At 38.1% G+C, this 25,105-nt stretch overlaps 1 protein-coding gene across 1 annotated transcript in view; it reads right to left on the bottom strand.

The window, feature by feature from the left end:
- Positions 1–19,436, bottom strand: part of PPIL4 (peptidylprolyl isomerase like 4) — a 36,527-nt gene extending 17,091 nt beyond the window's left edge. Inside the window, exons 1-10 of the mRNA XM_027056656.2 lie at positions 19,280–19,436; positions 13,769–13,836; positions 13,620–13,684; positions 13,243–13,360; positions 12,402–12,544; positions 11,817–11,913; positions 10,960–11,076; positions 5,533–5,657; positions 3,294–3,360; positions 1,536–1,647 (exon numbers count right to left, since the gene is read on the bottom strand). Coding sequence (XP_026912457.1) covers positions 1,536–1,647; positions 3,294–3,360; positions 5,533–5,657; positions 10,960–11,076; positions 11,817–11,913; positions 12,402–12,544; positions 13,243–13,360; positions 13,620–13,684; positions 13,769–13,836; positions 19,280–19,349 — 982 coding nt within the window. The 5' untranslated portion in view covers positions 19,350–19,436. The remainder of the gene's footprint in view (positions 1–1,535; positions 1,648–3,293; positions 3,361–5,532; positions 5,658–10,959; positions 11,077–11,816; positions 11,914–12,401; positions 12,545–13,242; positions 13,361–13,619; positions 13,685–13,768; positions 13,837–19,279) is intronic.
- Between the last annotated feature and the right edge of the window lie 5,669 nt (positions 19,437–25,105).

Raw genomic sequence — 25,105 nt, 5'->3', positions numbered from 1 at the left:
TTAGCTCTTTGGGGAAAAAAGCTCCACAGAAGAGCTACTTCTGGACCAGAACTAGAGTGCATTAGGCCAACAGCTCCTCTATAGTTCTTGAATACAGTTATTTGATTCTTTTGTTTACAAAGCTGCAATTACTACATGTGAAAAACACGCCACCTTAGTGCGTTTAGTTTTCGCGAGTCACTGAAAATAGAGAGCAGTGTGCAAATCTAGTCATGCAATCCAGCACGACAGTTTCATGGGAGAAACCAACACTATAAGGAACCCTGACCCGTCACCGTCTCCCACCATGGAGAACACAGCTTCCAGCGGGCCTTCCTCACCTATTTTGGACATTGATCATTTCTTTTTCTGAACTCCCACAAGGTACCATGACCTACCAAACAAACGAGCACATCACTCTCAAGTAGTGTTCTTTCTTATTTGGAAAAAAAAAAAAAAAGAATTCATAAAAATCATGGGAAAGAAAGAAAAGTTTTATAGAAAAAGAAAGTAATCCTGGAATTCCTAGTAAAATTTAGCATGATGTGGTGAATAACTGTCAAAGTAAAATCTTCTAAAAATACTGCATCAAAAATCAAAAACTTACATTATTTTAGCATACAGACATTCAATCTTAAGTTTGACATGCTACTACCAGAAATTCAGTTGACATATATATATGCGTATGTGGACAATGTCATATGCACAGGGACAGTAACACAGAAGAACAAAAGATTAGAAACTTCACTGTCCATTAATAGAACTAGTCCAATAAATTATGATATATACATTCAATAGAAAACTGCAGCTGCTGAGAATGTCATTTTTATACACGAATATGAATTGCTCTCTTAGATGTATTATTAAATGAAAAATGCAAGATATGAAGGCAGTATGTATAGCCTGCATCCATTTGCCTTATCCTTTTCTAAAGTTGAAAATAATACATATAAAATAAATATGCTTCCTTTTTTAAAGGAGAAACCTATAAATATACATAAAATATATATGGGGAAAAAACACGTTGAGAGAAAATTCTCAACATAAAATAAACACAGATGCATGTATATTCAAAGAATGTATGCGGAAAATAAAGAAACAGGTGAGAGTGGTTACCTCTCGGAAGGGAAATGGGGTAGATGAGGTGCAGAAGTGGGAGAGTTTTTTACACCACCTTTCATGGACCTTTCCCACTTTGTACCATATGACAACGAAAACAAAACAAAAAAAAAACTGTTTTGCATCTAAAAGAACCAAGCCACCACAACCATCATTTTGCAAATATCTGCAATGGTTTAAATGGGTTAAAAGTAATTTATAATACAAAGCCAGTAAATATGTTCATCACAGCTTAAAATACACATACACACATACATACACTCCCCTTTATCTTAGATTCTCGACAGCAGCTACATGAAACCATAAATGGCAGAAGTTACATCAATGAACATTTCTCCTAATGAGCAGCACTAAGTCAAAGGAGATATACACGCAAGCACACTCACACGCACAAGCACGCACGCGGAACAGAAACAAAGGAAGATGAACCAACATACCTTTTCCTTTCCATTTAACCTTTGCAACAGACTGGCTAAAATCCACATGTATTCTTCTGTCATCTATAAGTACATTGTCCATTTTGAAGAATGCTTTCTCACAATCTTCTTCCTGAGAGTAATTATAAAAACTCAAGCATAAAGCTTTATGGAAAAGATTTCTGCAGCTTCAACAAATACTAAAAATACAAAAGTTTGTTTTTACCCAAACTAACATTTGCAAGCTTACTACACGCGAAATGCCGTTAAATGTTTTGTGCCTGTGACCCCAGGTAACTCTGGTAACAAGTGTATGAGGAACTACTACCTGCTATCATCTCCATTTTCTCAAAGAGAAAACATCAGTTTAGAAAGGCATAGAAGTTGTCAAAGGTCAGCTGGCAAAGGTGAGAGCCAGGACGTGAGCTGAGGCAGTCTGACTGTAGTGGACATACATATACTTACAAATTGTGTTCCCCAAGTCCATAACCACTTTTACTCAAAACCCAAAAATATCCCGAAAGTTCAAAGTTGTTTTTATAAATTTGGTGTTAAAATCCATTTGACAACAAAACAGTCTCCTAACAGGAGACTATGGACTTAATTTATTCCACTTGGTATGAATATGCATTCATTTCTGTCCAGAAATTGTGATTGATTATGGAGTGCTGACCCAGAGGAGTATGACACAGTCCACAGGTGTGTGTACACACACACGTACACAATTACCTAAGTTCTGAAAAAGCCTGAAATCAGAAACAAAGCTATTCCCAATGGTGTGGATAATGGACTGTGGGCCTGAGATACCAAGGTCCTTGTTACATAAGGATTCTTCCGGTCAGCAACTTTGAAACCCCGTATTTCCATTTCGGACATCTGAACGCTAGGAATGATGCATTTCAACCCAGCACTGGCAATTATCTCCTATATTCCTGGAAATGTATCCTTTGGTCTGCTCACAACTTACTACAGGCAATTCAGAGAAGCAGACAAAAAAATAAAACCTAGTTACAATTATATTTATTTACCATGTATGTCAAGAATTAAATGGATCATAAACTCCATGAGGATACAAAGCTTTAGCCATCTTTGTATCTGTATCATTTAGAACATCATCTGGTACATGGTAGGCAATCACTGGGGGCATAATTTTAATCAAGTCACATGACCACTATGTGTCTCCACGTACTTATTTGGAAAAGGAGGACAGTACCTATTCTCACAGAGTTGTAAGGATTAAATGCATATCAGGTAGTGTAACACCTGGCTTAAAGAAAGCTATGTGAGTAACATAAACTCTCATCATTGTTATTATAGATCTAGAAGGTACCATCTAATCCAATATTCAGGTTTTATTTATAAGGAGGGTAATATCTAGAAATGAGAGTTCCAGATAAACTGTCAAATATAATAGTGACAGAGCTCAGATTAACACCTAGAACGTTATACTCAGTCTAGTTCTCTATTATTCAATTACAGATCTATGTAAACAATGCTGAAAAATCATTTCTACAACATGAAAGACATTACCTAAGACGTTAAAGTTTTAAAGATACACTCAGACTGTACCTGAATCTAAACTAAAGGTACATATATTAACACCAACAGATGTTGTATTTATTTAAATAGAGGGTATAATAAAATTATTTTTCTCGGGTGCCTAAAGGGCAAATTAATTTTCTAATCTCAGAGACTGGAAAAATTTTACAATTCTTCATACTTTAACACTATATAAGAGCAAAATAAATATAAACTTAATATATCTATATAATGACCTACCTTTTCAAATTCAATAAAAGCATAACAAAGGGATTCTCCTGTCTTCCAATCCCGGATAACTTCACAACTGAAAGAAAGTTTGGAAAAAGTGACTTTAAAAAAAAAGCATTTACTCTTACTCTTCAAAAGTGAAGAACAAAATACGCCATTTATTAAAAGTCAAAGTTAAACTCATGGAACTATATTTCTCCCAGTTTCTTCAATAACAATTCAAAAAAAGTAGTTCACCAGTGTAGTAACTAAATTATCTAAATTCTACTCTAAATGACCAATCTTGGCCTAAATTCCTAATGCACTGAAGAAAGAATAACAGTATTTACTTTACCATGCCAAAAGCAAACTAATGCTAAAAAAACTCTTTAAGTCTTTATTCACTTCTAGTCCAAATGTAAATGAATTACAGAGTATACAATGATACTGCAGAATGTATACTGTAGTATACAATGTTACTGTATGTAAATTCATACACATGTACATGTTTAATAAGTTTATACTTTGTAGAGTTTTATTTTTTTATTTTCTTGAGAAAGAGAGGGAGCGCGCGTGTGTGCGAGGGCAAAGGGAGACAAAGAATCCCAGGTGGGCTCCATGCTCAGCACGGAGCCCAGCGGGCTTGATCTCATGACTATGAGATCATGACCTGAGCTGAAATCAAGATTCAGACGCTTAACTGACTGAGCCACCCAGGTGTGCCCTTGAATTTTAATACAAACCAAGCTCAAATTAAACTTCATAACTATAGCTATTAAATACAACTAATCCATCTTAACAATCAAGTAAAAGGGCCAATAAGAGGAGTTGAAATCACCTGGCTTGCCCATTTACTCACATACCATAAGTCTCATTTTAAAAACATGAAATGAAATGAATAGGGAAATAAAACATTGTGAGACAAAGGAAAAGTAATCACATTATACCATATGGATCAACTGTTATGACATTTACATATATTAAAATGTAAATATGGAATAATGATCTAACCAAAACTATGACACAATCAAAGTAGTAGGAGGTATGAATGAAGATGGAGAAGGCAGGAAGAGAGGTAAATCCTCACATGCCTCAGCAGGAAGTCAGTATATAATATCTAAAACTCAAAAATAAAAAGTAGCAATATAGGAGTATTTTTTGTAAATATGATATACCATAAGTACGTGGAGGAATAAAGTTGAGTAGCCATTTATGGAAAGATTTTTCTTTCAACAGGAAGAATAAAGAATGATTTCATAGGCAAAAACAAAAAAAAAACAAATAAAAAGCCCCAAAACATAACCTAAAAGGAAATTCTAAACATAAAATAATACTTTTTAATCAATTACAGTTGACCCTTGAACAACATGGTGGTTAGGGGTCCCAGCCCCCTCCCCTGCAGTAAAAAATAAGCATATAATTTTTGACTCCCCCAGAACTTAACTACTAATAACACAGTCAATTAATACATATTATGTATGTTACATGTATTATATACTGTATTCTTATAATAATGTAAGCTACAGAGAAGAAAATGTTAAGAATAATAAGGAAGAGAATATACATTTATAGTACTATACTGTGTTTATCAAAAGAAATCTGTGTCTAAGTGGCCCCATGCAGTTCAAATCTGCAGTTGACCATGCAGGTCAACTGTGTAATTGACCTTCCTCAAGAATATTTCCCTTTCTCACAGAAATACTAGCTTCATAGACTTTTACATTAACAATGCAGGGGAAGAAAGCATTATTAGCAAAAGAAAAAAATTTGGGAAAACTTAGATTCAAATTTATTTTGACATAGGGGTGCCTGGCTGACTCAGTCAGTAAAGCATGCGACTCCTGCCCTCAGGGTTGTGAGTTCAAGACCCATGGTGGGTGTGGAGACCACTCAAAAAAGAAAAAAGTTAATTTTGACATAGATTGCTGGTAATTCTAGCGAGAACTTATATAAGTATTTTAAATATTAAAGATTACTGAGAATACTACAGAACTACTTAAACTGTTCCATTCACTTCCTGTCTTAGACTGAAAATGTCTGTTGGAAGTGGGAGAATCATTCAATTATATATGTGTGTGTGTATTTGTGTGTGTATATTTCTATATATACACATACACATATAAATACATCTTTTTCTCCCCTGCTATGCAAAAGAGTCATCTGTAAAATTCACCAGTACAAAATCCTAGAGTTCACAGATTCATCCAAAAATGTCATTAGAAAACCACCAATACCTAGTTTTTCTAAAATCACTAATTCTAGAGATTACCTTCTTATTGGCCCAAATCTTGAGAATATTATCTCCAGATCTTCATCTGTGGTCACTGGATTCAATTTACACACAAACAGCACATTTTCTGGAGGTTTAATATCTGCATCAGGTAGGTCTCCCACCTAAATTGTAAGTAAACAAAAATATAAATCAATTCCTTTGTTGTTTCTATTCTAACTACCCTACGTATGCCCAAAATGCTGATTTCCCTAAACAACTGAATTTACATTTGAAATTACAGGCTCAGGGGCACCTGTGTGGCTCATGAGATTGAGCCCCGCTTTGGGCTCTGTTCTGACAACACAGAGCCTGCTTAGAATTCTCTTTCTCCCTTTCTCTCTGCCCCTTCCCCACCTGTGTGCTCTCTCTCTTTCTCAAAATAAATAAACTTAAAAAACAAACAAACAAAAAAAAACAAAAGAAAAAGAAAGAAAGAAACTACAGGCTCAGGAAAAGAAATCTAAATAAGATTGCAAAATCTGAAACTATACTGTTCCTGGTAGTAATATTAATAGCTAATACTTGTCTGACTTTGTGTGAATACCATGCTTCGCACTTCACACACACTACTGCCAATTCTTAAAACAACTGTGTGGTTTCCATTTTAAAAATGAGTAAAATAAAATTCAAGAATGTTAAATAATTAACTGAAGGCCACCCAGTAAATAAGCAACAGAGTTGGGATTTGAGCCCAGATCTATCTGGCTTCAAAGTCCCACTTTTATCTCCTGTTTTTCTTTTTTCAAGTACTTCATATATTAAAAAAAGAATTATACAAAGTATATCTAAGGAATGGAGCATGAAAATAAAAAACACCCACGATGCCAACTAGCTTAAGAACTAAAATGTCCCTTTGGGCACTTTGGTGGCTCAGTCGGTTGGGAGTTTGACTCTTCATTTCGGCTCAGATCATGATCTCGCAGTTCATGGGATTGAGCTCTATGTTGGGCTCTGAACTGGTAGCCTGGAGCCTACCTGGGATTCTCTCTCTCCTTCTCTCTCTCCCTGGCTCTGCCCTTCCCCTGCTTGCATTCTCTCTCTCTCTCTCTCAAAATAAATAAACATTAAAAAAAAAAAAAAAAAAGAACTAAAATGTCCCCTGATCCCATTACTCTGTCTCACCAGAGTAACAAATATCCTGCTTTTTGGTTTTCCTTTTTGGCCATTCTCCTGTATCTTCAGAGTTTTCTCAAATAAATATGCATCCCCAAGCAATATAATTTAGTTTTGCTTGTTTTTAAACCTTTGAAAAATATGATCATACTGACACTAGCTTTCTGCATTAGTAATGCTCCATTCTTTCTGCACTGTTGTTTGATATGGAACAGCAATAATTCAGGGAGAGTGTTTCTTGTTTTTTACTCTCACCCTCACTATCATCTTCTACTTCAACCAAAATGAATTCGACTTCACAACCAACTACTGCACTGAGTACGGTATCCCAGTTCTACTAAAGGACCAATGAGGGTAACTGTGGGAGAACACATGATGGAAATGGTTTCATTGTGGCAACCCTGTATTTGCCATGGGCCTTTAGATGGGCAAACAATACTTCTTTATACATAAATTTGAAAACTCTCACTAATGATTTCTGATAACACTATCATGTGAAGTATCTCCTCTTGGATAAACACACTTAAAAAAAAATTTTTTTTTTTTTTTTAAATCAGAAACAGTAATAAGCAACAGAGCCAGTTAGATCTGCTCAGTGCTTCTGAAGCCTAACAAAAGACAACAATCTGGAGCACCTGGCTGGCTCAGTTGATAGAACATGCTTGATCTCAGGGTTGTGAGTTCAAGCCCCACACTGGGCATAGAGCTTACTTAAAAAAAAAAAAAAAAAAATAGAAGATGAAACCTGTTAATAGTGAGAATCAAAACAACACACAGCCACATATTAGAATGGCTAAAATCCAAAACACTGACAATACCAAATGCTGACAAGGATGTAGAGCAATAGGAACTCTCCATCATTACTGGTGGGAATGCAAAATGGACAGCTAGTTGGGAGGACAGTTTGGCAGTTTTTTAGAGATAAACATAATCTTACCATAAATTCCAGTAATTGCATCTTTAGGTATTTGCCCAAATGAGTTAAAAATTTCTGTCCACACAAAAATCTGTACACAAACGTTTACAGCAGATTTGTTCATACTTGCCAAAACTTGGAAGCAATCAAGACACTTTTTTTGAGAGAGAGTACACACATGCACAAGCTGGGAGAGAGAGAATCCTAAGCAGCCTCCATGCCCGGCACAGAGCCTGGCGCTTGATCTCACAGCCTTGAGATCATGACCTGAGCCGAAATCAAGAGTTGTACACTTAACCGACTGAGCCACCCAGCTGCCCCAAGACATTTTTAAATAGGTGAATGTTTAAACAAACTGTGGTGCATTCCATACAATGGAATGTTATTTCGTGATCAAAAGAAATGAGCTATCAAGCCACAAAAATACACGGAGGAATCTTAAGTGCAAATGGCTAAGTGAAAGAAGGCAATCTTAAAAGGATACATACTATGTGATTCCAACTATATGACATTCTGGAAAATGCAACTATGCAAACAGTAAAAAAAGACCAGTGGCTGCCAGGGGAGGGGGGCAGGGAGAGATGAATATGTGAGCACAGAGGATTTTTAAGGCAGTGCAACTATTATGTATGATGCTGTAATGACAGATACATGTTGTTACACATTTCTCAAAACTCACAAGATGTACAACACAGAGTGAAACCTAATGTAAATTATGGACTTTAGTTAATAATAATTTATCAAATATTGACTCACCAAGTGTAACATATCTACCACACTAATGCAAGATATTAATAATAAGAGAAACTGTTGGGGAGAGGGATGAGTGTGCACAGAGAATTCTCTGTTACTTTCTATTCAATCTTTCTACAAACCTAAATCAGCCCTAAAAAATAAAATCTACTTAGGGGTACCTGGCTGGCTCAGTCAGTAGAGCATGCGACTCTTGATCTTGGGGTTGTGATCTCACCAAGCACCATGCTCGGTGTAAATATTACTTAAAAAAGTAAAATCTTTGGGGCACCTGGGTGGCTCAGTCGGTTGAGCATCTGACTTCGGCTGAGGTCATGATCTCATGGTTCATGGGTTCAAGCCCCGCGTCAGGCTCTATACTGACAGCTCAGAGTCTGGAGCCTGCTTCGGATTCTGTCTCCCTCTCTCTCTGCCCCTCCCCTGCTCACACTCTGTCTCTCTGTCTCAAAAATAAACATTTTAAAAAAAAGTAAAGTCTTAAAAGAATATATAAACTCCAAATTTATTAAAGTCAAAGCAAAAAAAAGAATCCATGAATCCTTAGTAAAAATGCACATATAGATAAAAAGATAAAAAAGAAGGGCCATTCCTTACAGTAGAAGGCAGACTGACAAGTGTAGAAGTAGTGGGAATTAGAAAATCACCACTCTACATTCATCAAAGTAAACGCTGGTTGAGACAAGAATCATGAACAGCTGAGAAATCCACAGAGACAGTTTGATAAGGGACAAGATATTTGAAAGGTCTCAAATGCTACAGATTGTTTACTAGCTGCAAGGGAAAAACCAAGTATGCAATGGAGACACCAGGCAGAGGATTACCTTGATCAAGTAACCAAAATGAACACTTTCCAATGAAAGGCAGATGGATATTGCGGACCTGTTACTGCAAATGTTACATCTGAGACGGTCACTTATGTAGTATTCTGTCTGTGCACATAATCTGAATCTAATCACAAGGCAACTGTTGAATATTCTATAAAACAGATGGCTTGTATTCCTCAAAAATGTTAACAGCATGAAAAATAGACAGGTTAAGGAATTCTTTCAAAGGTTAGAAGAAACATGATAACTAAATGCAACAGATGATCAGTTAAGAGCTGGATTCTAGACTTTATGGGGAAAGTTATAAAGGATATTACTGAAATAACCGACAAAATTGAAACATGGGTAAAATTTTTATCAATTTTAAATTTCCGGATTTTGATAACTGCACTGTGAATATGCACAATAATATCGTTGCTCTTAGGAAATGCACACTGATGTAAGAGGTAAAAAGGAATGATGTTTATGACTTATTTTCGAATGGTCCAGAAAAAATAATATGTGTATATACATGTATAATTGGAGAGAGGAGAATGGGAGAGAGAAAGGGAGAATGAATAATCAAGCAGATGTGGCAAAAATGTTAAAAATTGGTGAATCTGAGTAAAAGGTATAGAGAAGTTCTCTGTACTACTTTTTTAACTTTCTCATAAATTTGAAATTATCTGAAAAATAAAAGGTTTTGTTATGCTAACCCAACATCTTCCTGGCATAAATTGCCTGTACTTTTGCTTTTGAAATTCTGATGCTAATATAATGTTCTTTCACTTATAAGTCACATATTCTTCCTGCCCAGTTGCTCAAAAGATTTTTCTTTTAAGTGCAGTAATTTTCTTAGAACTTGTTATTCTGTTGGTTGTTCTGGGTCAATAGTTCCAGATACACAGTGTGCTCATTAAAAAGTGTATTTTCAAATTTTTTTTAATTCAGTAAAGTTTTCTTGAATTGTAACCTTTAATATTTGTTCCTTCAGCTTGAGATGAGAACAATGAATTTTGAAACAGGACAAGAATCTGCAAGCTCTACTATGTAAAACAATGATAATAATAAAAACTGAATTATTCATTCAAATATTTATTGATGATCTACTGTGTGATAGGTATGCCTATTCCACAAAAAATTAACAAATGGAAAAAATGTCTGGTAGGTCAATTAATCACTATTGAAGAACTGTTCCCCAAAGGACTTCATACTGTTAATAATACAAAGCAGTATGTTTTAGGGTGCTCAATTTCTATACAGGTTCCTTCCTCCTGTAACTACTTAACCTCAATACTTGAGTTGTACAAAGAATTATTAATATACATAAAATTCAGTGCAATAAACACTCTTTAAAAATGAGATAAATAGGGGTACATGGGTGGCTCAGTTGGTTAAGCCATCCAACTCTTGGTTTCGGCTCAGGTCATGATCCCAAGGTCATGGGACTAAGCCCCATACTGGGCTCTGTGCTGAGCTTGGAGCTGCTTGGGATTCTCCCTCTTTCACCCTCTCCCTTTGCCCGTCTCCCCAGCTCACACACACGCACACTCTCTCTAAAATAAAATAAATAAATGAGATGAATATAAATAATTGAAATTCAACCCATATTCGAAGTTGTATATCCACTGCCTATTTTTGAAAAAGGCACTTAGCACTATATTGATAATGGAACCAAAATTTGTTTACCTTTCATGTGTCCTATAAAGTTTAATCCAGAAAAAATTCAAAGCTAAGTTTTTAATATTTTGATTATCAAAGAGCCAAAAATAAATTTACAATGAGTTATATATTAAATAAATTTCAGAACAACTATATGACCAAAAATAATCATCTTACCATTTCTAACAGAATAGCCTGAGTTTTGGCCTCTTTTTCTGCCTTTATTTCTTCTACTTCTTCAGCTGATCTTCCTTTAAAATCATCAATTTCTTCATCTGCTCCTATTCGACCACTCTGTAAGGCAGAAGCCACTTAAAAATATACTAAAAGAATTGAAAAATCTGAGAAACATGGGAGACATGACACTTTATCCTTAGTTCCATCAAATATGTTAGAACAGAAACTCAAACAAACTTACAAGCCTCAGAAAATTATTTTAAATTAATTTGATAATATTGGCCAGACTAAGCTTCTAATTTATTGTTAAATCAAGATAAACATTTTTAAAGAAACTATCTAGTATCCAACTCAGTGCTGAATGCAGAAGATAAATGATCTTAAAAGTTAAGCACCAAATCCCAACTATAAAAATCAATTCAGCTTTGACAAAGCTTCATAAACAGAAACTTATACCTTAAAACGTAAGAGGAAAAAGTCTGCATTATGCCACAAAAATATCCAGGTTCTAGTATAGCTTCAGAGTGTCCCCAGTTGAAAAGCTCCCTTACAAGATGATGTTTAATTTAGCCTCAAAGCTATACTCCTACACAGAGTTAGGAGATAAGAAAAACATTTTCACAAGGTATTAACATAAACTTCTAGAGCTAAGGCTCTACTGGTGGAACAGAAATTGAAGAAAGAAAATCAGGGAAATGAAAACAAATTAGGGAAAGGAAAAAATAATTCTAAACTTGTCCTAGTACAACTGATCAAGCAAGACATTCTGAAGAAATAAGTTTTAACAGACTAAAAAGCAAAATCTATGCAAAGCATTAGTATGCACATACATTCAATCACAAGAAGGCTCTACTTACATCGAGCTGTTCCCTTGTAGGTTCTGGTGATCGATCAGGGATTAATAAATCTGGAGGGTCATCAAACGGATCATCTAAAATCACTGTGTGATTTATCCTTACAAAATAAATCCAAGTCAAAAGGTTACATTTACATTATTTCAGAATCCATGTTTTACTTTTTACAAAGGTTATAACAAATGTCTTAAGTATCTCTAATGACAAAAAACCATAGGCACTTAAATTTTAATGCACAAGGATATATTACTAGAGTATCATTTATCTTAGATTTACTACTCTGCATTGCTCTAAAATAACATGTCTAATATTAACATAAATGTCTAAATCTTAGTTTTGCCATTATTTCTCAATATGCATTTTTTAAAAACTAAATTAAAGGATTAATAATTCTTCCCAACATAAGCAACTATAATTAGTACAAGTATAAAAATACAAAAAAATCTTGTTTACTTTATGGAGTTTTATAGTCTTGTATTAATACACATTTTGGAATTATCCAAAAACCAGTCCTGCACTTGGTATCTCCACTATGTGTCAAACACTACAGTATTAAAACATTCTAGTACATTGAGACAGCAAACACACCTGATATCCTGATATGGTACAAAGTCCTTGTCAACAAAGGTCTCATTAATTTTCTTAATTATGTCCATGCCTTCTGTCACCTCACCAAACACCGTATGAACACCATCAAGGTAATCTAGATTATCTCCTGTAGTAATAAGAAACTGCATAGAAAGACACAGCAAAATATAAAAATATATCTATAATTCTAACTGAAATCAATGACAGACTGACAGAAAAAATACACAAAAGTAATACTTCACATTAACTGTGTGGATTCTTACCCACTTGTTACTTTTAAAAAATATTCCCTGATTGCTTAAAATACTTGGGCAAACCAAAGCTCAGTTTCTTCACATGTGAACTGAGAGGAAAAAAAACCATCTACCCCAAAATGGGTTGTTGTAAGGATTAAACGAGACAATGAATGAAAGGTTCTCAATATGATCTGTTTTGAAGTACAGACCACAATGTCAACAGTGATGGTCCATGGATAGTGGGATTGTAGATGCTATTTTCTCCCATGTACTGTTTTGTGTTTTCTGATCTCCTCATAATGGACATACCTTACATTTAAAAGGACAAAATAACTTTTTTTAAAGATTTTATTTTTAAGTCATCTCTACACCCAACATGAAGCTCAAACTCACAACCCCGACATTAAGAGTCGCACACTCTACCTACTGAGCCAGTCAGGCACCCCCCAAATGTTTTTATATAGAAAAAAATATAGTGTAATATTTTTCTTCTAACAACTATCTTTGCAATTCTCTTCTTATTGGGTAGTTTGAAAAGATAACTCTGTGGCTCTTTCTAGTCCTTCATTTTAAAACAAAATTCATCTTCTCACTCATTTCCTCACCTGAGATCCATGTTGATCACTGCCATTGTTCACCATGGACACAGTGCCTTTCTTCTTGTGCTTAATTCTTGGTACTTTTTCAGCCTCGAAAAAGCTTGCTTGATCACCATACAGTTGACTGAAAAAATACATAATAAAGCTTTAAAATATAAGTACGCTCAATATGAAATACAGAAGTTCTAGTACCAAACAGAACTGCCATTTCTTTGTAGAAATACCATTATGATTCAGAATACTCTTTTTTGCTATAGACACTTAGAGAACTTAAGGGAAAAATCTATCTTTGAACGATATTTTAAAAAGCTGATTGAAATATGCTAGTTAACACTGTTAAGAGGCAATTCTATTTTTTCTCATTTAAAAACAAAAGAACTCACCCAAAAACAGACTCTCCTCCACGGCCAGTCCCTGTAGGATCACCAGTTTGTATAATAAAATCCCTCTATAATAAGTAGGATACATTATTAAATCACAGAGTTTGCTAAGTGGTTCCAATAATAGACATGACTAATATCTACCAACTTACCTGTACATTGTGAATAAGACAATAATTGTAATATTTTATTTTGCACAACTTCAGGAAATTCAAGCAGGCTGAAAGAAAGTAAATATTAAACTTATCACAGTAGTTCACAAATACATTTTTAAGCAAGTATATGCACAGTTGGTATAATTTAATTTCTAAATTGCCATATAAACACTTCCCCCCAATGTTCAAATGTCCAAAGTCATAAAAAAGGAAGTAAGTCTAGGAATATATTTTAAATCATATATATATTTATAATATATATATATCAATATAAATCAATAAAATAAATAAAATAAATATAAATCAAATTAAATAAATAAATAAATATAAATCAATATATTTTAAATCATCTTTGTATTCTCTTTTTTTTAGGACTTCTTGATCATCCGAGCTAATGCAGGAAACTGACATTTGGGATAAGCAATCATTTATTAATGGATTAGTTTTGCAAGAGAAAAAAAAGAACAAAGAATATACTACAATATAGTATAATTATATAACACAGTATACTACATTATAATACAGTAATATATTATGTAATATAGTATATACTGTATATATATGTACATGTGGTACATATATAGTATACTCTTAGATGTATACTATACGAATCCAGCAGAGTACCTGTAAATGGATATAAATTATATAAATTAGAGAAAATCAAATATCTGACACCAATTTTTTTTAGAGATTTTATTTTAAGTTATCTCTATACCCAACATGGGACTCGAACTCACAACTCCAAGCCCAAGTGAGCCAGCAAAGCACCCGAGACCAATTTTTTTACGATGATTAAATAGCCCTTCACAAAAATCCATACGCTGATCATGTACCAGCTTTCTCATATAAATTCACTCACTTATTCAATAAACATTTACTGAGTACTTTTTAGGTGCCTGGCACCACTGTCACAAATGCCATTAAACCATAGTCCCTGTCCTCGACAAGTTCACAGTCTAATTGTGGAGAGATACACTAACAAGTTCTCAGAACATTAAGCCAGAAACCAGACAGAAAGACCTATGAGGCTGTCTAGAGAGCTTATACCCAAACCAAACTAGTTACAATACTGGATATACCCGATAATACCATTTGTGCCACTTAAATAGCAAAATAGTAAAAAGTTATTTTAAAAAAGCCGCAAGAGTTCAAAAGAAAGATTGCTTCTGGCCAGGAAAATTAGAAGACCTCATGGAGGTTTAAGGTGGGCATTAAAAGAACTAGACAGGCAAAAATTAGACTGAGTAAGCATTTCAAGCTGAGAAGACATTATGAATAAGTCTAGAAGTGCAAATTTAAATGTTTTCTGAAGGGTCCGAAAGACCAGTTTACGTTCTGTAACACCCTGGTAATACTAGAGTGAGAGAGGGTAGAGAGACTGAAGGGGTAGGATGGGGCTAATCTATTGGAAGGTCTTGAGTACCAGGCTCTTGATAGTTTTTCTGGAAAAAACAGATTTCTGGATTACTGTTGAATACAATGCTACAAAGTACGTATGGTACGAATGTGCAACAAAGGTACCACTCTGGTAGGGGATACTGAAAATGGGAGAGGTTGTGCATATGCGAGCATAGGGGGTATATGGGAAATCTCTCTAAATACCTTTCCCTCAATTTTACTATGAACCTTAAATTGTTCTTAAAATATAAAGTTGTTTAAAATAGGCAAGGGGGGTAGTGAACACAGAATAATGTATAGAGAAGTGGAATCACTATACTGCACCTAAAGTAATGTAACGCTATGTGTCAACTAAACTCAAATTTAAAAAAAAAAATTTTTTTTAAGGCAAGGGGGAGAATCTATAGATTAAAAGATATTTAAGAAAGGGGTGTGCCTGGCTGGCTCAGTTGGTAGATTATGGGACTCGATCTCAGGGTTGTGAGTTCAAGCCCCATGATGGGTATAAAGATTACCTAAAAATAAAATCTTTAGGGGAACCCGGGTGCCTCAGTCACTTAAGCGTCCAACTTTGGCTCAGGTCATGATCTCGTGGTTCATGAGTTCGAGAATGCTTTGGGCTCTGTGCAGACAGCTCAAAGCCTGGAGCCTGCTTCAGATTCTGCGTCTCCCTCTCTCTCTGCCCATCCCCCACTTGCTCTCTCTCTCTCTAAAAATAAACATTAAAAATAATTAAAAATAAATAAAAATAAAATCTTAAAAAAAAATTTTTTTTAAAAGGTATTTAAGAGATCTATCAACCAATATAATAATGGACCCTGTATGGATCTGCATTTAAATTAGCAAATATTTTTTAAAAATTTTTTTAAATGTTTGGGGCACCTGGATGGCTCAGTCGGTTGGCCGTCAGACTTCGGCTCAGGTCATGATCTCATGGTTCATGGGTTCGAGCCCCACGTTGGGCTCTGTGCTGACAACTCAGAGCCTGAAGCCTGTTTCATATTCTGTCTCCTTCTCTCTATGCCCCTCTCCCGCTTGCGCTCTGCCTCTCTCTCTCAAAAATAGACAAACATCAAAAATTTTTTTTACTTTTTATTGATATTTGAGGGACACAGAAAGAGACAGAGAGAGCGAGCACTTGCGCACGCACTTGAGCAGGGGGAAGGGCAGAGAGATGGAGACAGAATCGGAAGCCAGCTCCAGACAATGAGCTGGGAGCTCGAACCCACAAGCAGTGAGATCACGACCTGAGCCAAAGTCAGACACTTAACCAACTGAGCCACCCAGATGCCCCAAAATTACCAAATATTTTTAAAACATTTATGAGACAATAATAAAATATGAATGAAATTAAAATATTGCTAATTTTTTAAGATACGATAATGATTTGGGGTTATGTTTTTTTTTAATAATTTTTTAGAAATTCAAAATGAGGGGTGCCTGGGTGGCTCAGTCAGTTAAACGTCTGACTTCAGTTCAGGTCATGATCTCGCTGGTCCCCGAGTTGAGCCCCACGTCCAGCTCTGTGCTGACCACTTGGAGCCTGTTTCAGATTCTGTGTCCCTCTTTCTCTCTGCCCCTCCCCCATTCACGCTCTGTTTCTCTCTGTCAAAAATAAACATTAAAAAAATTTTTTAAATACAAAATGAATTACAGATAAAATAAATCCCATGTAATAGACTTATTACAAAAAATCCAGTATAAATGAAACAATACTGGTTATGTGTTGACAGCTCTTCATTATAGCCGGTCATTGGCGCATGAAGGTTCATTTACGTGACTCTTTCTACTTCTATATATGTTTCAAGTTTTCTATACTAAAAAGTAAAAAAATAAAAGAAATAGAAGAAAGGGAGAGAGGGAGGGAGGAAGGAAAATAAGCCTGGATATGTTTACTATAAGTTGATAAGCAGTTACACACGTAAGTAAGTATCCAATCACATGCTGGCAAATATATACAAATGGGGTGGGCTTAGTTTTTAGCGTTCCAAACTGCAGTTGCAGAATTGCTACTTGTCTATTCTGCCTGCGTTCACTAGGTGGGCAAACCCTACTCCCTCTTGAATTCCTCACAACCCTGGGAAAAGAGGCCCCAGCCAGGTGCCCCACATGAAGAAACCAACTCAAAGAAAAGCAAACCAAGAGATGAAAAATACAATTCCCTATAACATCATTTGAACCCCTGGATCCCACCATCCTTAAAGCCAAGTTTACCCCAGTAGCAGGAGGCAATCAATTATTTTCTTTGTTTAAGCCAATTTGATTTGGGTTTCTATCATCTGCACAGAGAATCCTAACTAATAAACACACACATATACATTAGTCACTATAATGAGCCTTTAGTGTGTGCAAAGTGGCAGGCGTTGCACTAGGTGCTTAGGATAGAAAGACAAGGAAGGCACTACGGTCCCTGCTCTCGTGGAGTTTACAATCTTGAGACAAGAACTGCAAACAATTACAGGATAACAGGCAAACGATGTAACAGAATGTGTTACATGCTTTTTAAAAAGATCTTAGAGCAGAAGAAACAGATCTAACTCTGCTCAGGGACAAGGGAGAGCCTCACAGAAGAAATCATGCTTGATCCAAGGTGTGAATAATAAGCAGGAAGTCGGCCAACAGGACAACAGTAGAGAGAACTGTGGGGTAGAGGCAACAGTACGAGAAAGGCCGGGATGTATGACTGAGCATGTAGTGTTGTGGGGTGGGGGTGGGGGGTGTACAACTGAGTGCAGGATACTGTGACAGCAGGAAAGCAATTACTGCACGTGGTACTGTGGCTTGTTTCATCTTTTAAAAAAAAATTTTTTTGAATGTTTATTTTTGAGAGACAGAGAGAAAGAGCGTGAGCAGGGGAGGGGCAGAGAGAGAGGGAGACACAGAATCCGAAGCAGGCTCCAGGCTCCGAGCTGTCAGCACAGAGCCCGACGCGGGGCTCGAAGCCACCAGCCGTGAGATCATGACCCGAGCCGAAGTCGGACGCTCAACGGACTGAGCCACCCAGGCGCCCCTCGTTTCATCCTTTTGATGGACTCTGCGTTCCAAGGGGACAGGATGCTAATTGTAACTTATCTCTGTGGCCTCCAGCTTCTCCCTGATCTGAAACATCCTCCACTGTTGCCCCTTATCTTCCTAAAACAAGTCGGCCATGCCTCAATCCTGCTTTTAAAACCTTCCAGGACCCTCATCAGTCGTCAGTAGAGCACACAAGACTATTCACATCTGACCTAACCAATATAACCTATACGACCAGACACGCAGTCTGCCATTCCGTGTCACATATCATTCCTTCAAGCCCTGCCAAACTACTTGCTGTTTCCAGAAAGTTCTAAGCAAACTTAAAAAAAAAACAAAAAACAAAAAACAAAAAACAAAAAAACACCCTCACTCCCACTCATCTTTCAAAGAGCTAGTTCAAGTGTTCTACTTTCTTTGCTGGCTTCACTTCTCCCCGCCCCCAGCCAGGAAGAATCACTCCTCCCTCCGGTTTCCATGGCAACTTACACATTCTTCAACCACAACACTTACAATGGGTTTGTAAGACTTAACAACACTTAAAGGGGCTCCCACGCCTATTTCTCTTGGTGGAAAGTTAGACCCTTAAGGACAAGACGCCTATCCCAGAGCTTGGCAGTCTACACAGCAGGCGATCAATGAGCGTTTGCTACGGCTCCGTGCACACCTCCGGACAGCCCTTCCTCCACCCACGCTGGATGCCCACACTCACTGCTCCAAACACATCCTTCGTACTTCCATCAGGACTCCCTGGTTACACCCCAAGGAATACTGGTTGTGTTCCTCTCACAAGTAAAGCGCAGTACAGCCACAAAACCTACAGGCTTGGTTATATGCAGCCTGCACGCGCACACACGCACACACACAGGCATTTAATGCCACAAGCACCCGCCACCCGATTGGCCGGCACCACATTCGAGAGAGAGGCCGCTCCTCACAAAAACTTTTCCAACCACGGCCCGCTAGTGAAACAGCCCAGTCGTGGGCGCCAGGAGCCCAGGAGCTCGAACCCGGTCAAGGGGGCCGGGCAGCGAAGGGACAGTGGGGAAAGGAGAGCGCGGCCCCGGCGAAACGCGAGCGGGGCCCGGGCCTCACCGCGCGGCCGCTCCTCGGTGTACAGATCGATGACGACGTCGCCCAGAGTGGTCTCCAGCAGAACCGCCATGGCGCCCGCTGCTCCTCCGCAACAAGCCGCGGGTGTGACAGGCGCAGCCCGTCGTGGTCTACGCCACGCGTCACTCTCGGCGCGACGCCTTTTTACGTCATTCTTCCGGCGACTCCGCCCCCCTCGCGGGCGGCTCGGTCCGCGCGTTGGCTGTGTCCGCGTGGTGGTGTGCTGATGGGTCCCGCCTCTGGCGCGGTCCTTTTGAAAATCCTGGTTCGCCCCGGGCGACTGGCACGGAAGCCTGGCGCTCGAAAGGACGTCTGTAAAGGGTATTGTGCCTCTTTTGTGTCCATCTCAGGAACGAGGCGGACCTTCCAGCAGCCGTTTCTTCTCTGCTCCTCGCCCCCTCGAGGGCGACAATGGCGCCAGCTTCGCCTGTGTTCTTGCGGGTACTACTCGGGGTTTCCTAATCGGTGTCTTCTCGTCTCCCTAAATCGAAACCTTTAGGCGTTAAATGCACAATTTGTCACCCAGAAAGGTGGTTCACAGGGAGTTCTTCCCTGGCTAATCGTGCCTGGGGCAGAGGCCCTGTTACGGCAACAGATAGTGGCTGGTCCTTCGTGCGACAAGCTAAAAGGCTTCATCCCCAACTCTCCACTGGTTTTATCCATAGTCTTTGATTTTGAAGACTTAACAAAACTACATCTGATCTCTGTTCAGGGTTTCCATGCAAAGTTTATTCCCCGAAATCTGTCCAAGCAGATCACTCCCTTTTTTTTTTTTTTTTTTTACCATTTTATACATACTTCTAGCTTCCAATTACTTCACATCTAAATAAAAGCCAACGTTTTTATAACGGTCTACAAGGCCGTACCGGATACTCTGCTGCCAGGTCTTACCTGTCTTCTCTCTTATTCTGAAGCCACACAAGACTCTTGCTATTCTTTGAATGGCTATTGGCCATTCTTCTGCCTCAGGCCTGTGGGCTCGCTGCGCGTTCAGATTAGAACCCTCTTGTCTAGATACTTGCATGGGTCTCCTTCACCTACTATAGGTCTCTTGCTCATAGGTCATCTCAATGAACCCTTCCCTGACCACCATAATTAAAATTAACCCCGTATACATACATGTTTGGTTTTTTTCCAGACAGCTTTTCTCCATGGCACTTTTTACTAATGCTATTTATGAATTTGTTTATATTTTTATATTGTTATTAAAATATAAGCTCTAGGGGCGCCTAGGTGGTTTAGTCCATTAAGCGTACAACTCTGGATTTCAGCCCAGGTCATGATCTCACGGTTCCTGAGTTGGAGCCCTGCCTCCAGCTGTCTGCCCTCAGCCCAGAGCCTGGTTCAAATCCTTTGTCCCTACCTCTGCCCCTACCCTGCTTGCACTCCCTCTCTCTCTCTCTCAAAAATAAACATTTAAGGGGCACCTGGGTGGCTCAGTCTGTTGAGCTTCCGACTTCGGCTCAGGTCATGATCTCACAGTCCGTGAGTTCGAACCCCATGTCAGGCTCTGTGCTGACAGCTCAGAGTCTGGAGCCTGCTTCGGATTCTGTGTCTCCCTCTCTCTCTGCCCCTCCCCCGCTCACGCTCTGTCTCTCTCTCTCTCCTATAAAAATAAATAAACGTTAAAAATTTTTTGAAAAATAAACATTTAAAAACAATAATAATAAAATATAAGCTCTAGAAGGCTATAGCAAATTTTGCCTGTCTTATTTACTGTTATATCCCTAGTGCTTATGACAGCTTGCCACTTAATGGATGAATAAATATTAGCTGAGTGAATTAATGAATATTGGCAATTAATTAAAGAAATGCAAATTAAAATAACAATGAAATTGTTGATGGGAATGTAAAATAGTACAGCTGTTTTGGACACTGCATTGAACTCATCTGATCTTTTCCCAATATAGTAAGAGTACAGATTACAGGGTAATATTTGATAGAATTTTGTATATGCTTAAAAGAAATATTATAGATGAAGAAAAAAGAGGATTTGGAAAAATTAAGTAATTTTTAATGACAAATTTGGACTATTACAAAAAGAATTAGAAATTGGCATAATAAATATGAGGAATCATTTCATATATAAAGTGATTCACTAATGACCAGAAATGATATTGCCAGTCTCTTTTGCAGACTCCAAGCCCAGGTGTGCATATCTTATGCCCAAGATAGAATACCTTATTTATTACTCAGTGTGTAATTTGCTAGATCTTTAAATTATGGTGTGCTGAACACACACACACACACACACATACCGACATATCATTAAATATCAAATACTCTACCTTCGTGGGAAACATGCCATTTCATGACATGATATAGTTTATGCTTGTCATCATCTTAATTACACTTGGAATTTCTAATGGTATAAATATTTAAGTGGTTTATATAGTAAATACATAGGTGAAAAGAAATGAGATACGTCCTTCACAGTTCTACCAAATATAAATACTCAAGTAGATTTAATTTAGAGAAAAGATTAATAAATTTGTATTGCCTTCCAAATATCAATATCACCAACCATCGTGACTAATTTCTCTGTTGACATCTTTTCATATGCCTAATCTGAACAACCACATTCAAAAGTCTGTAGCCTCACTAAAATTGCCAAAAGTAAAATCCTGATATTAAATGACTAAATATATGAACAACAAAAACGCATGGAGTACCTGGGTTCCTTGGTTGGCTAAACATCTGACTCTGTTTGTTTGTTTTTTTTAAAGTTTATTTATTTTTGAGGGATAGACAAAGCACAGGCAGGGGAGGGGTAGAGAGAGAGGGAGACACGGAATCTGAAGCAGGTTCCAGGCTCTGAGCTGTCAGCACATCTGACTCTTGATCTCAGCTCAGGTGTTGATCTCAGGGTCATGAGTTCAAGCCCCATGTTGGGCCCCATGCTGGGTGTAAAGCCTACTTAAAACATACACACACACACGCACACATGCACACACAATGCACTATTTATGATCATATTTGTTGTAGAGTATTCACGTGTTTGACAAGTCTGGCATGATTTCCTTTATTCAACTTTTGTTCCTTTTCCTGCTTTTCCCCCTCACACCCTAAGAAATTTCAGTTTGGTGAACTGAGATTCATCCTAGTGACTTTTGTCCTAACATTTACAGTAGGATATCTGGGACAGTGGCAGTCCAGGGGCTACGGAACAATTTTGGCTGGCTGAGAAGCCTGCTTCTTCATCTGCCTATCTTTGTCAAGAACTTTAACTGCCTTTTCTTTGTTGTGATTATTGTAGCATTGACCTTTTCAGTCGATATTAGTATGGTGTTTTAAAATGTAGGTTTGGGGGCACCTGGGTGGCTCAGTTGGTTAAGCATCCAACTCTTAATTTCGGCTCAGGTCATGATCTCACAGTTCGTGAGATTGAGCTCTGGGTTAGGCTCTGTGCTGACAGCATGGAGCCTGCTTGGGATTTTCTCTCTCCCTCTCTCTCTGCCCATTCCCTGCTCTCTCTCTCTCTCTCTTTCTTTCTCTCAAAATAAAGAAGTAAACTTAAAAAAAAAAAGACCTTTAAAAAAATAAAATGTAAGTTTTAGTATTATTCATGTATGGTGACGCCAACAGGTCACGAGATGACTGCCATTGAAAAAATAGTTTTGGGGGCACAGGGTGGCTCCATCTGACTCTTGGTTTCAGCTCAGGTCTGAGCTTGCAGTTTGTGATATCCAGCCCCCATTCAGCTCTGTGCTGACAGTGAGGAGCCTGCTTGGGATTCTTCTCTCCCTCTCTCTCTGCTCTTCCACTGCTCGCTCTCTCTCTCTCTCTCTCTCTCTCTCTCAGAATAAATAAATAAACACAAAAGAAAAAAAAGTGGTTTGTTACTCACAGTTCCCAAGACAGGCAGTAGCACACCATGCCATGCAGGGCCAAATAGAAAGTACCAGGGTTGGTCAGGAGGCGGAAGGAGCCAAGAGGAAACCATAGGCAAGAGTTCTTATTGTGGTCTCTATGGGAAAAGTAAGAAAAGGTAGGATAAACAGGCTTTGTTGGCTAGTTTGAATAATTTCAGTGGGCTCTGGGGTATATAGGCTATATCTAATTGTCTAGTACCTGGCTCTGGGATGATTAGGACAGAGGAATATTGCCTCCTGAACCTTAAGAGCCTGATAAAGGAGGAGATTCAGAATATGGACTCTGGATTGATTGTTTTGCATATAAAAGGCATGCTGTGCATTAATAGAAAATGCATATTGGTCTCTGCCCCCAGTTCCTGGCATGGAGCTCCCAAAAACCATGTAATTTCCTAAGTGATAAGACTACTAGGAGGGGCACCTGGGTGGCTCACTTGGTTAAGCATCCAACTTTGGCTCAGGTCATGATCTCACGGTTCGTGAGTTTGAGCTCTACGTCGGGCTCTGTGCTGACAGCTTGGAGCCTGGAGCCTACTTTGGATTCTGTGTCTCCGTCTCTCTCTCTGTCCTTCCCCCCACTCACACTGTCTCTCAAAAAATGAATAAATGTTTAAAAAAAAAAAGAATACTAGGAACATCTCTTGTTCTAATATTGTTTTTTTTTTTTTTCTTTTTTAAGTAAGCTCTAGGCCCAATGTGGGTCTTGAATTCATGACCCCAAGATTAGGAGTCACATGCTCTTCCAACTAAGCCAGCCAGGCACCTCTAATATCGGTCTTTGACTCTGTTACTGACACAGAGCTTCTGAAGCCATTGTGATGTCCTGGGTGATTGGAGTCTTTTGTTCTAATGAAGTAACTCTTAGTGGGCTTCTGGCTGGCTCCTGGTTGAGGGCTGGTCACCAGAAAGACCACGATGTAACTAGACACTTAGAATTTTCAGCCCTTCCCCTGATTTTCTTCAGATGGCACAAGGGCTGAAAATGGAGTTAATGATTGATGATGCCTCTATTAAAATCTTATAAGTACAGGGTTTGGAGAGCTTCAAGGCTGCTGAACAGGGGGAGGTGCTAGAGTATGGCATGCTTGGAGAAGGCATGGGAGCTCTGCCCCTTCCCACATACCTTATCCTATGCATCTCTTTCCCTCTGGCTGATCATCTGTACTTTCTATTATATCCTTTAATAAACTGATAAACGTAAGTGTTTCCCTGAGTTCTGCTCCAGCAAATTAATCTAGTCCATGGAAGGAGTCATTGGAACCTCTGCTCTGTAGCTGATTGGTCAGAAGCACAGGTAATAACCTGGGCTTGCAACTGGCATCTGAAGTATGTGTGGGTGAGGGTAGGTGTGGGCTGTCTCACGGGACTGAGCCCTTATCCTGTGGGATCTGATGCCATCTCTAAGTAGATGGTGTCAGAGTCAAATTAAATTGTAGGACACTTAGGTGGTGTGGCAGAAAATTACTTATTGGTGTGTGCCAAAACCTCCAACAAACCCCTAAACTAGCAGGCTTTTTTACTGTGTTTTGGTCAAAGCCTTCCTGGAGCTCAGAACTAGCTATGGAGACAAACAAGTGGAAGAATAATGGATGGTAAGACTATGGGGGAGAGCTCTGTTGGAAAACACAGACTACTTCATCTTCCCTATCTACTTTTTCATATAAAGGTACTTTAGAATCTTACACATATGTTACCAATTAAAGTTATGCAAATCTACATGTCATGTGTTCTAATCTTCAGATTCCTTTTTAATCCAGGCAGTGTGAAATAGAGTGAAAAACCCAGTGGTTGTAGTTGGACACCAAGAGTGGGTGGGACTTCATTGCAGAAAGCACTTGCAGGTTAATAATGTTGCTGCATATCTCATAGTAGGCAAGGAGTTAGTTGAATAATTTTGTAGTATACCACAAAGATTTTAAAATTTACCCCAGCTAGA

The sequence above is a fragment of the Acinonyx jubatus genome, chromosome B2 (genome assembly GCF_027475565.1).
Source record: "Acinonyx jubatus isolate Ajub_Pintada_27869175 chromosome B2, VMU_Ajub_asm_v1.0, whole genome shotgun sequence".
Lineage (NCBI taxonomy): Eukaryota > Metazoa > Chordata > Mammalia > Carnivora > Felidae > Acinonyx > Acinonyx jubatus.
This window is presented reverse-complemented; position numbering and strand designations above follow the sequence as displayed.